Source organism: Solenopsis invicta, chromosome 7 (genome assembly GCF_016802725.1).
Source record: "Solenopsis invicta isolate M01_SB chromosome 7, UNIL_Sinv_3.0, whole genome shotgun sequence".
NCBI lineage: Eukaryota > Metazoa > Arthropoda > Insecta > Hymenoptera > Formicidae > Solenopsis > Solenopsis invicta.
In genome coordinates this window covers 18,960,808-18,974,690 of record NC_052670.1, presented here as the reverse complement: position 1 = coordinate 18,974,690, position 13,883 = coordinate 18,960,808, and the positions used below count along the sequence as shown (strand labels likewise).

At 34.2% G+C, this 13,883-nt stretch overlaps 1 protein-coding gene across 10 annotated transcripts in view; it reads right to left on the bottom strand.

Moving 5' to 3' along the window:
* Positions 1-5,336: 5,336 nt before the first annotated feature.
* LOC105202481 (cdc42 homolog) overlaps positions 5,337-13,883 on the bottom strand; it is a 99,580-nt gene continuing 91,033 nt past the window's right edge. For 6 of the 10 annotated variants that reach the window (XM_039451911.1, XM_039451914.1, XM_039451916.1 and 3 more), the window contains 2 exons: positions 6,695-6,892; positions 5,870-6,527 (listed from right to left, as the gene is read on the bottom strand). In XM_039451911.1, coding sequence (XP_039307845.1) covers positions 6,438-6,527; positions 6,695-6,892 — 288 coding nt within the window. In that variant the 3' untranslated portion in view covers positions 5,870-6,437. Of the gene's footprint in view, positions 6,528-6,694; positions 6,893-13,883 lie in introns of those variants that run through there. The other 4 variants (XM_039451912.1, XM_039451910.1, XM_039451913.1 and 1 more) reach the window with 3 other exon arrangements.

Genomic DNA, 13,883 nt, shown 5'->3' with positions numbered 1-13,883 from the left:
AAAAAACATTTCTGGAAAATTGCTGCGTATATTTTATAAATAAAATTAAATATTTTTACATATGTAAAAATGTAAGATTTATGAATAATTGGTCAAAGTAAATTCATAATATTCTTACGTTCCCAGATGTAAAAATTTTTACATAGTTTGATCTTAAATAAACAGCAATTCAGAAAAAAAAATTTTCAAAGCAGTGGATAAAGGAAAATGTATACGTATGTTTAAATAAAAAATAAATATAAAAAATGTATAAACCCATTTGATTTGGATGAAGCCCAGTTGCGCAGAGACCCGATCGGACACCACCAATCATATAATCTAATCTAACCCAACCAACGGAAATGCTCTAGGCATCGGCCGTTATGATTGGTGGCGTCCAATCGGGTCTGTGCGCAACTGAGACACTCCCTTTGATTCATTATTATTGCAATTATTTTATGTAACAATTGTACATTGTAATTTTAAAAAAAACTGGAAACCCGAACCGGCGATCTCGCGAGTACAAATCAGGCACGTTATCGCTGAGCTACAAACTCTTTGGGAAGGTGTTTCTATAAAATTATTCATAAAGCTCTCGGAATTGTTTAACTTAGATTTTTCGAAAACTGTATTTTCTCACTTTTAGTTAATAAAGATTAATATCGAAAAGAATTTGATCAAAATCCGTTACTCTACCGACCAACGCTTCGATGCCTCATATCGTATATTATTATATAATTCTTTATTAATTTCTTTTTGTAAAGTTTTGATTAATCTTTACGTGATATTTCGTAAAAACTGTTGAAAGATTGTATTGAAATCAGATCAATAATTCTCACGCTTATAAGCTAGAGAATAAAACCAATACTTTCAGGTATCCATATATTTCATTAATCTTTATTACATTATTATTATTATTTATTGTACAATGTTAAACACACGTATTGTCATTTCAGGTGAGACCCAGTTGCGCACAGAGCCGATCAGACACTACCAATCACGTAATCTAATCTAACCCAATCAACGGAAATACTCTAGGCATCGGCCGCTATGATTGGTAGTGTCCAATCGAGTCTGTGCGCAACTGGGACATTCCCGTTATTTCTGAATCATGCGCGCATATGTCATTGTAACAAAGAAAAAAACATTTATAAAAAGTAAACGCTTTCTGGCCTCTCTACGTCTCTGCCCAGAAATCATTCAAAATCGTCTTTCTGAATTTTACGACCTAAACGTAGCGCAGAAAACGAGATGGGAGAGAGGAGAGAGTGGAGAGGAGGGTATCCGTAGGCCGGTCTTCATAGTCGATTCTTATTTCAAGATCGTCTTAAGTAACGTCTTAAGATGCTAATATGGCTCTCTGATTGGTTGATAGCATCTTAAGATGATACTTAAGATGATCTTAAATATAAGAATCGACTATGAATACCGGCCTTAGATTTCTCTTGAAATGGATGTGGGTTGTTGTCTGTGCTAACATCCACAGTTTTTAACGGCGGATCGCAAAATGGATGTAACATGTAGTTCCTATTTTGGCCAGAATGAATGTGCGTCACTAGTGTACGGGAGTTTCAAAGCGTTATAAGAAAAAGATCGCCGTGGCCGCTCTCAGGTTTCTCTCTGGTAAGATACACAGGAAAACATAACTTACACCTGTTAACATAATAAATCATTTACTGATCTTTGATGAGGATTTGTTATTCTTAAACAAAATAAACATTTATGAAACTATATACTTCAAAAAACTATATAAAAACTGTTTATTGATCAAAAGAGCGAAAGTAGACTTACATTAGCGCGGCATCCCAGGGGGCCTATTCTCGAAAAATATCGCATACGAAAATGTACGAAAATACTATAGTATACGTTACATATATTAGGAGTACAAATTGAAAACCGCCGTTTTTTGTCAAATTTTGAGGATTGATTGTTGAAAAATGGTTACATACTTATTCTTGAAAGTATTGTCCATCGCTGGCCACTACTTTCTCCCACCTTTCGGGCAGCATACGAATCCCGCGTCGAAAAAACTGCTCGTCTTTTGCGGCGATCCACGAATCGACCCAGTTTTTGGCCTCTTCGTAATAATGGAAGTGCTGCTCAGCCAGGCCATGCGCCATTGATCGGAACAAGTGGTAATCTGAAGGGGCGATGTCAGGAGAATACGGCGGACGAGGTAAGACGTCCCATTTCAATGTTTCCAGATAGGTTTTAACGACCTGAGCAACATCGTTGCCGAGCGTTGTCGTGCAGCAACATCACTTTTTCGTGTCTTTGCTCGTATTGTGGCCGTTTTTCCTGCAATGCTCGGCTCAAACGCATTAGTTGTGTTCGGTAGCGAGCTCCTGTGATGGTTTCACCCGGTTGCAACAACTCATAATAAATCACGCCGAGCTGGTCCCACCAAATACACAGGATGAGCTTCGAGCCATGGATGTTTGGCTTGGCTGTCGATGTTGATGCATGGCCGCGGTAGCCCCACGATTTTTTTCGCTTTGGATTATCATAATGGATCCACTTTTCATCGCCGGTTACAATACGATGCAGAAAACCCTTCCGTTTTTGCCGTTGGAGCAGCTGTTCGCACGCGAAAAAACGCCGTTCGACGTCTCTCGGCTTTAATTCGTATGGCACCCAGTGTCCATGCTTTTGGATCATTCCCATGGTTTTCAAACGATGTGAAATAGCTTGTTGAGTCACGCCCAATGAATCTGCAAGCTCCTGTTGCGTTTGAGATGAATCTTCATTCAGTAATGTTTCCAATTGTGCGTCTTCAAACTTTTTCACCTGTCCGGGACGCTCCTTGTCTTCTACGCCGAAATCACCACTTTTGAAGCGTTGGAACCATTCTCGACACGTTCTTTCACTAATGGAAGCCTCACCATAAGTTTTTACAATCATTCGACGCACCTCAGCCGCAGATTTTTTCGAATTGAAGGCAAAAAGCAAAACTTCCCGCAAATGACGCTTATTGGGCACAAATTTCGACATTTTCGATCACAAAAAAATACATAACGCCGATAAAAATTCACAACTGCAATGATAAGGAATTGTTGCCAGATGCCCAACCTTACATTAAAAATTTTTAATCTAACGTTTGGCGCCAGCATTTACCGCTGGCGCCATCTACTGGAAAACGGCGGTTTTCAATTTGTACTCCTAATATTATAGAGTTCCCTAGTATTTTCGTATGCGATATTTTTCGAGAATAGGCCCTCAGATTCCAACATAATAACAACGCGTTATTAGTCCGTTAGGTTAGTATAGGAAGGTCGTGGGACGATTTTGTCTCACCGGTCGCTTATGCGCATCCGTTGAAAACATCCAAATTGACTGATATGTGATTGTTGCGCGGAAGACCAGTGAAATAGATTGTTCCAGGATATTCCCACACTGCGTTAAGTGTTTTTTTCATTTGCAGGAGGGCTTTGCTGTGATTAGTTGACTAAAAATGTCTTGTAAATATCGTTTATACATCTTTTAGAGATGTATGGAAGCTATCTTTTACGATATTTCTTTTAAATATCATTTAGTAATATCTTCAAAATATTTTGTATTAGATATCTTTTCAATGCGATTTTCTAGATATCTATTAGATATCTTTTAAAAATATCGTCAAGACATCTTATTTTGAGACGTTATTTTGAAACGTCTTGTAGGCATCGGTGCTGCAAAATATTTATTGGGTTTGTTTTTCCTATATTGCCTTTGCAAGTTTTTTTTTAAATGTTTGTGATGAAAGTGGGCTGGTTTCGAGGCAGACGTATTTTGGTTACATTATCTTTTCTAGATAAAGGCGTCGAAGAGATATAAAGATCATAGTCATTATTTTAAATGGAATTGTCTGGTTTTCTTTATATAAGTTCTTTATATAGTTCATATAGTTATATTGCATATAAAAGTATTAAAACAATGTTATCGAAAACTCAATGGTTTATAAGATATTTTATACTTTCTTCTGGTGAATTTTGCTATAAAATACAAAATATTTCATAATCTATTGTTTATAAATTTTTTATGAATTTATGTTAATACCTTCATGCAAGAAATAATGAGGTAAATCAATTGGTGTAAAGAAAAGAATTATTAAAAATATTTGTACACCCAACGTGTTTGATTCTGCCCATGAGGAAATTTTCCAAACTGAGAAGTCACCACTTTCTACATACTCGCAGTTTATAATTAATGTAACGACTAGAGCTTATTGGTCGTTACATTAATCATAAACTGTAAGCATGTAGAAAGATAGCGACTTCTTAGTTTGGAAAATTTCCCCATGGACAGAATCAAATTCCATGGGTATACAGTGCGGCGCAACGATTCGCTGGGTTATAGTAGATGGTTGACTTACCAACGACATAGTCTAACATATACAATTATATGCTAGACTGTGACGTCGGTAAGTTAACCATCTACTATAACCCAGCGAATCGTTGCACCGCACTGTACTTGTAACTATATATTGCAAACTACATAAATTTTTTTAAAACAACTCTGTTTTCTTTACAGGAAATGATTAACTGGATTGATTAAAATAGTCCCCACACTGTATTCACGTAAATTTCTGTATACAAATTCAAAGAGTAAACTTTAAGTTTCAAAGATGACTATAATAAAAGTTTTTCACAACTTTGTGCAACGTTCATCCACGAGTGCAAATATATTTTTTAATTTTTTCACTGATATATTCAAAGCGCCATCTATTGAAGAGAAATAGTTTGCAACTCAAACCGTTCAATGTAGCTTATAGCTGAGATTCTGACTTTCAAAATATATTTTTAGTTTTCTTTCTATGAGTCGTTTCACGTCAACCAAATCACCTGCGTGCTCAAAAATTAGCGCAACAAAAATAAACATCTAAGGTCTTGAATTCGTATATGCATGTACTTTCGAAAAAAATGGGCTATTTTGAAAAATCTAATATGGCAGATTCAATATGGCACTAAAAAGCAATAAACATCACATGCAGATTTAACATTTTCTTGCTTAAACCACTGTAACAATCCTAATTGGTTTGAAAATGATATTCTCAGGTTTTCAAATTCGCTGATTACGAATCTGCAGAATTTCAAATATCTTGTGTTAAAAAAAAGTTCTGTGCGTTAAACACACTCTTCGTGTAGCATTTAAAAAACCCACATTACTTGTTTTTTTTAATATTATCTTAACTTTTTTCTTTTTTATTTAATTTTTATTATTTTTAAATCTTTAATATTTTTATTATATAAAAAAACTAATAAATATCAATAACATGTTACAATTCAATTTAAAGTCATAATAATTAAAAATAAAATTATTTTAAATCAAACTGATTTGGTATGCTCTAATTTCATATAGAATATTAACTAACAATTATATTTGTAAATAAATGGACCACTATTTATTGTAATTAATGTAAAATGTTGACTTTACATAGGAATTACGTGGATGGATTATTATTAAAGTTATTATTAAAATACGTAAATAAAATATAAACCTTGTAGAATTATAAATGACTAAAAAGAAATATATTACAATGTAAAAATACTTTAAATTAATCAAATATATTAACATAATTATTTGCTTTGCTGTTAACACATGACCACCAAAAAAGTTTTACATAAATCTTAGAATTTAATTATGTATAGAAACATATGTATATGCGTGTGTGCAATGTTTTTACACACAATAACAAGAAAGAATCTTTTTCCTGCCATGTTTTGTAAGTCATAATAATAATATGGAGTACATACATAATCATTAATTATTTTTATGACTTACAACGCAAAATTAATTACGCTGATTTAATAAATGTGTTAATAGATACTTTTTTGCATACACATTTGTTGTGTGAATATATAATATATATTAGGTATATAGAGAGGCCTAAAAAATATAGAAGATTAAGAGTACTTCAAAGAAAAACGAAACAATTTTTATTAATATACAAAATATATTGGAAAATACACAGAAACCAATAGTATTACACTCTTGCATATACGTGTATGTCATATTACATTTCTCATGAAATTATACAAAACATATAATTTACTTTGTGAAACAGTTTATATTCAGCAAAACTATTTTATTTTTTAACGATTCAAATATTATATTAAATCTCTCTCAATTTTTTAAATCTCTCATTAACATTCTGTGTAAGACAATTTGTACATTTGATCACCATAATACAAATACAGAAATATACAGAATAATGTAAGAATATGTTGGTATAATATCCACTATACAAAACAAAAATATAATTTAATAATTGAATTACAATTTTATAATTATAAAATTCATAATGCCAATATAAAGATTGCTTCATATGCCATATATATACCGCCAATGATATAAAATACTTATTCTACGCCTTAGGATTTAACAATTGTCATTGTAAAACTTTCGCATGCAGTGTATATGAAACTTACAGTCTTTATTACGATAGAACTAACAGTTTTATAAAAAAAGTTATATACTTTCTACAAAATAATACACCTTCTTCTTTTAACAGGTTCTGGTGGCTCTAAAGCCGCTAATATTGCTTCATCAAAGACATTCTTCAGTCCTTTCTGAAATATTAAAAAAAGACTCTGAAATATACTTTTTTTTAAAATTAGCTAATTAAAAAATTGATTCTCAAATTTAATTTGCACCATGTAATCTACAAAATTTTTATAACTTTTAAAATCTTTTAAACTTTGTGTTGTCTAATAGATAAAAAAATAAGTTACTATACCTGTGTAAGAGCGCTACATTCAACATATTTTACAGCTTTTAATTCCTTAGCAAGCTTTTCCCCTTGTTCACTCGAAATGGCCTTCTGTTTATTTTTTGCTAGTTTTTCAATAGTCGCTGCATCGTCCCGTAAATCGATTTGCGTACCAACCAATAAAAATGGTGTCTTCTGACAATGGTGTGTTATTTCTGGTACCCACTGATAATATATAAAAAAATTAATGACAAAATGCTATATTAATCTTCATTGACTTCACTAATGGAGCACAAATATACCCTATCGTATACAATTACGCAAATATACTAGAGGGAAACAGGTAATATAATATCCATTTTTATTTTATTGAATAACTGTTAATAATCAATATTTTATATTGGAACTTGAACAGTTAAATTCGTCAAAGTGTGGTTTAGTAGATTCTAGATTCAAAATAATAAAATATTTATTTAGGACGTGAATTACACTACTCAAAAGAAAATAGGGAACACTTTCCAGACACCAAAAATTAGGCTATCTTCAAATGACTGTAACTCGGTGAAAAATCATCGTAGATAAAAAATAAAAAAAGCATTTTGAAGCTTGAAGATCCAACTTTAACGCTCTATCAGCAGATTTTCAAAATTCTTTTAACTTCCTTGTCTTATGCAGTAAAAAAGCACACCCTGTTTTGTTCCTTAAAATTTTGTATTTTTGACACTTTGCAGCTCGACCAACAAATTTTTTTCGAACAATTCAAGTAAAGCTTCATAAACTACAACATTTTGCCTACAAAATGCTTTTTTTAAAATTTCTCTACGATTTTTTTTGACCGAGTTACGCTACTTTGAAGCTAAACCTGCATTTTTTACAAATGATATCCGTACTCCGTGAAAAATCATCGTAGACAAAAAATCAAAAAACCATTTTAAAGCTCGAAGTTCCAGCTTTAACATGCTGTTAATGGTTTTCAAAAATTTTCTCAATTTCTTAGTACTATGCCCCAAAAAAGATACACTGTTTTTTCCTTAAAATAACGTATATTTAACAGCCTGTAGCTCAATAAAAAAATTTTTCTCGACAAATCCAATGCAAGTGCCATAAAGTATGACATTTTCTCTACAAAATGCTTTTTTTAAAGTTTTCTCTACGATTTTTTTGACCGAGTTACAAGACTTTGAAGATATACATTTTTTACAGTACATTTTTCCGAAAAATGACGTCTACCGCCGACATTAGCATTACCCAATGTGCACCACGTGGAGGTTGTCGGTCGGATTTTTGCACATCGTGTGTGTGTGTGTGTGAGTGTGTGTGTGTGTGTGTGTGTGTGTGTATGTATGTATCACAGCAGAGATAAGGACCCCGCAGTTCGTCACTTCTGCAGTATTTAATGACTCCAAACCCTCTCTGCTGTGTGTGTATGCGCTCGCGCGCATGAGAGTTCAATAGTGTGTATTTCCTCCTCTCTGATCAATTACTGCTTGCAAGCGTTCTCGCATATTTATACATCTTGCAATACGATCTTGCGGAATGTTGTGCCAAATTTCCGTTAAAATTTCTCCCAATTCTTCTAAATTTCGCGGCTGTTCCTCGCGACGCCTTAATCGTCGTTCCATTTCATCCCAAATGTGCTCGATTGGATTTAAGTCCGGGCTATTGGCGGGATGATTTAACAGTCTAATTGCGTGTCGTTGAAAAAAACGTCGCGTTATATTCGCCGTATGAGGTCGAGCGTTGTCCTGCATAAAAATAAAGTTCCGACAGGTTCGATTTAATAGCAAAACGTGTGGTCGTAGAATATCGTTGATATAACGAACACCCGTCATTGCCGGAGGTGGCAGGATCACTAGATCACTTCGTCTTGTAAGTGATATACACCCCCACACCATCACGGAACCGCCGTTGTAGGATCGTATTGGCATAACGCAACGTCGATCATAGCGTTCATTTCGTCGACGCCAAGTACGTATACGAGCATCATTGCCATAAAGGCAAAAACGTGATTCGTCGGAGAAATATACATTTCTCCAATCCCTAGCGGTCCAATTTATGTGATCGCGCGCAAATTGATAACGTACTTGGCGATGTACGAGTGTGAGTCTTGGTACTTGTGCACGAACACGAGAACGAAGACCGGCTTCTCTCAAACGGTTGCGAATTGTTTGTTCGCACACATGGCGCAAATGAATGTCATTACGAATGTTTCTTGCGGTAATTATTCGTCTTTCTAATGCATAACGAACAATGGCTCGATCTTGTCTATTTGTCGTTAATCGAGAACGACCACTACCTTCACGTCTCGTGTAATTTCCCGTGTCTTGATATCGTAACCAAGCTCTACTCACTACGGACACAGATGCACCAATATCTTGCGCCACATAACGCATACTAAAACCTTGTTGCAAAAGCGCAATTAGGCGTGCAACTTCTACGGCCGATAAATGTCTACGCGGCATTTTGAAAATTCCGTGTCGCTTATCACACTGCGAGAATCGCCGGCGTACTAAACAAAATTTTATTGTATTGAGCATGCAATGTTTACATATGGTCATCTTTGTCTAAAAAGAGATTTTTTTTAGACTAAGACGACTATATGTTTACAGTTCACAGGATTGGAGAAATGTATATTTCTCCGACGAATCATGTTTTTGCCTTTATGGCAATGATGCTCGTATACGTACTTGGCATCGACGAAATGAACGCTATGATCGACGTTGCGTTATGCCAATACGATCCTACAACGGCGGTTCCGTGATGGTGTGGGGGTGTATATCACTTACAAGACGAAGTGATCTAGTGATCCTGCCACCTCCGGCAATGACGGGTGTTCGTTATATCAACGATATTCTACGACCACACGTTTTGCTATTAAATCGAACCTGTCGGAACTTTATTTTTATGCAGGACAACGCTCGACCTCATACGGCGAATATAACGCGACGTTTTTTTCAACGACACGCAATTAGACTGTTAAATCATCCCGCCAATAGCCCGGACTTAAATCCAATCGAGCACATTTGGGATGAAATGGAACGACGATTAAGGCGTCGCGAGGAACAGCCGCGAAATTTAGAAGAATTGGGAGAAATTTTAACGGAAATTTGGCACAACATTCCGCAAGATCGTATTGCAAGATGTATAAATATGCGAGAACGCTTGCAAGCAGTAATTGATCAGAGAGGAGGAAATACACACTATTGAACTCTCATGCGCGCGAGCGCATACACACACAGCAGAGAGGGTTTGGAGTCATTAAATACTGCAGAAGTGACGAACTGCGGGGTCCTTATCTCTGCTGTGATACATACATACACACACACACACACACACACACACACACACACACACACACGATGTGCAAAAATCCGACCGACAACCTCCACGTGGTGCACATTGGGTAATGCTAATGTCGGCGGTAGACGTCATTTTTCGGAAAAATGTACTGTAAAAAATGTATATCTTCAAAGTCTTGTAACTCGGTCAAAAAAAATCGTAGAGAAAACTTTAAAAAAAGCATTTTGTAGAGAAAATGTCATACTTTATGGCACTTGCATTGGATTTGTCGAGAAAAATTTTTTTATTGAGCTACAGGCTGTTAAAAATACGTTATTTTAAGGAAAAAACAGTGTATCTTTTTTGGGGCATAGTACTAAGAAATTGAGAAAATTTTTGAAAACCATTAACAGCATGTTAAAGCTGGAACTTCGAGCTTTAAAATGGTTTTTTGATTTTTTGTCTACGATGATTTTTCACGGAGTACGGATATCATTTGTAAAAAATGCAGGTTTAGCTTCAAAGTAGCGTAACTCGGTCAAAAAAAATCGTAGAGAAATTTTAAAAAAAGCATTTTGTAGGCAAAATGTTGTAGTTTATGAAGCTTTACTTGAATTGTTCGAAAAAAATTTGTTGGTCGAGCTGCAAAGTGTCAAAAATACAAAATTTTAAGGAACAAAACAGGGTGTGCTTTTTTACTGCATAAGACAAGGAAGTTAAAAGAATTTTGAAAATCTGCTGATAGAGCGTTAAAGTTGGATCTTCAAGCTTCAAAATGCTTTTTTTATTTTTTATCTACGATGATTTTTCACCGAGTTACAGTCATTTGAAAATAGCCTAATTTTTGGTGTCTGGAAAGTGTTCCCTATTTTCTTTTGAGTAGTGTATATGCATTGCATAATCAATTGAAGAAGAAAAGTGATAATAATATGGCTAGCATAAAAATAAACTTTAAAAATTGACGAGGTGTAAAAAACAATATTTTAAACACAAGATTAGCAAGCCTATGTCAGTCACAACGGTTCTCAGTGCTGAATAATAATTTTAATTTTTTTATAATTTCCAACTTATTCAAACTGCGCGCCGCATATTCATCGCACTTGAAACACAATTATAAAACTGGAATACGTAATATTAATGTTTTAGAAGCATTTATAAAATTCCCCTTTTTCGGAAAAAATATAAAGAATTTTATTGCAAAAAAATAACATCTCAGTCAGGATCCGGACCTAGATGTCACAGCATTTCATGCGAGCGTCCTACCAATTCAACAACCAAGACAGATCCTCACAAAATCCTCACAATGACCAACATACCTTTAAGAATATCTTTTTCAGGCACAAAATTTTATTACAAAATTATATATTTTCCATTTTTCATCGTTTAGAATTTTCCTTCGTTCAGAAATATTAGAGATCGATATCTTTTTATTTTGTTTAACGTTAAACAAGGATAAAATGATACCTCTAATGTTCCTGAACAAAGCCCTTTAAAGTGACAATTAATTTATAAAAGAAATATTTTGATATAAAAATTTTGCTTAAAAAGTCATATTAATAAAAATTCTATTACTGTTTAACTTTGCATAACTCGAGATGTGTATAGCCAAATATAAAGTTAAATAACAAACAAAAACACGTAAGTATATACATATACAGAGTGATTATTAATAAATGTCTCCACTTTTTATCATTTGAGCATGATTTACCGACGAATACGTATTTCTAACATATTATTATATTAAAAATTACAAATGCGTGCTCCTATGGTAAAAAGTGGGGACATTCATTAATAATCACCCTGTATTATACATTCATGTGATAATATATTAAAATTTAAAAACAATAAAGAAGTATATACGTGTTTAATTAAGTGCTAAAAAATACATCTTGAAAAAGTTTAGAAGTGCTCAAAAGTAAAAATACCTTATAACAAATGTCAGCTATTATGTACACTAGGTTCCACTCAAGATACAAGGAATATAAGGTGAAGCATTCCGGTAAATGCGCAATCGTTCAAAAGTAGTGGGGAATAGTGAGCCAATCAGAGATTTTACTCAACATGCAAAATTCAATATGGCCAATACTGATACATAATTGTGATATTTTTCTGTAAATATATACAGTCATATACAGTGAAAATTCCATCATGCCAAATTGTTTTATAAAAAATTGCAAAAGTCGGACTCTATATATCTTCAACAAAAGTGTTAGGTATTACTTGTTTCCTAGAGATCCTAAGATACGATCAAAATGGTAGACAGCGTGTCAAAAAGACGATGTAAGTGTGATTTATTTACTATGTATAATTATAAAATTATACATAGTAAATAAATCACACTTACATTACATTAAATAATATAAATATTAAAGTATAGTGTAGCTATACTTTAATATTTATAGTGTAGCTATATATTGTAGCTATTTTTTATTACTATAATTTTTATGAGTATTACTTTCAGAAAGAATACGTGAAATACATTTTTCATCAAATTGTATCAAATATAAAAAGATCAAACCGCGTTCCGCATACGTTGCTCCAAAAGTTATACGTGAATTGAAAAAGAGATCAGTACCAACAGAATTACTGTATTTACCCAGTAAAAGGCAGAAGCTGTTACATTCATTCAGAAACGCTTCTGACAATCAAGATGCAGGACCTTCAAAAAAATCTGTTTGGTAAGATTGCAAAATCTTGTATACAATATTATACAGGGTGTTTCAGACCACCCGTACACCCCTTTTTTCTTCGCAGGATTAGGACCAATCAAAAATATGTTCAGACGAAAGTTATAGGGTTTCAAAAGATCTATTCAACGATCTTATCAGTTTGACCTTGGATGGCGTCGCCAAGGTCAGATCGAAATCACATTAAGTTTTTTAAATGAAACATCCTATTTTTGATTCCAGAATCTAATAGCTGGTGTCAAGACCTATCCAAAACACTACAAGAAAGTTTATTTTCGTTGACTACTTTCCGAGTTGTGCGGCTTGAAAGTTACACTACCGCCAACACCATGTAAATAACAATATAAAATCACGCGTTACGCAGAAAGCCGTGCAGCCGACACAAAGAAAGTAAACACGCGAGCCGGGCCAACAAAAACAGATCATGAAAAATCGTGAAAGTTAGCTGTCGCAACCGTAGATAGTCACATACATATGTATGTCATAATATTATGTAATTACATTATTACTTTAACGGTAGCACACGAGCAATAACGAGCGCGGCTTTCGGCGTAACGATGTCTAACTCGTGATTTTATACATATTGTTATTTGCATAGGATGTAGTAGAGATGTATTCACCACAACGCTACTGTGACTCAACTCAACACGAGTGACAATAACTCTCTCAAACTTGTCACCTACGTCTTCAATAACCGTCATATCAGTATCAATCGCGCAACAAAAATCCGACTCTCTTTATTAGTCTAGGTTTATTTAGCCATGTCCTATTCCAATGAAGAAGCATATGATATGCTGCTAATTTTAGGTGAGTGTCGAGGTACATTCATTGCAGCGGAAAGATTGTGGCGGGAACGTTATCCTGATCGGACTCCTCACTCGCGAAATGTTTTTTCACGTTTGGCTAAACGAATCAAAATTAAAGGTGTCGTTCAGCCTCAACATAACAAAGGTACACAAATTCGTCGTCCGATTATGGATGAAAGAACAGTGGAAATTCTTGCATCGACAGAATTGAACCTTTATGATTCTTTAAGACGACGAGAACAAGATTCTGGTGTTAGTAAAATCAGTGTTTGGCGCATTCTAAAAAATAACAAATTTCACCCTTACAGAATGTCTGTTCATCAAGCGTTGAATTATAACGATATTAGACAGAGACTTGTATTTTGCAACTTTATAAGACAGCAACCACTTGATTTCCACTTGAAAATTTTATTTTCTGACGAATGTACACTTAAAAGTGATGGA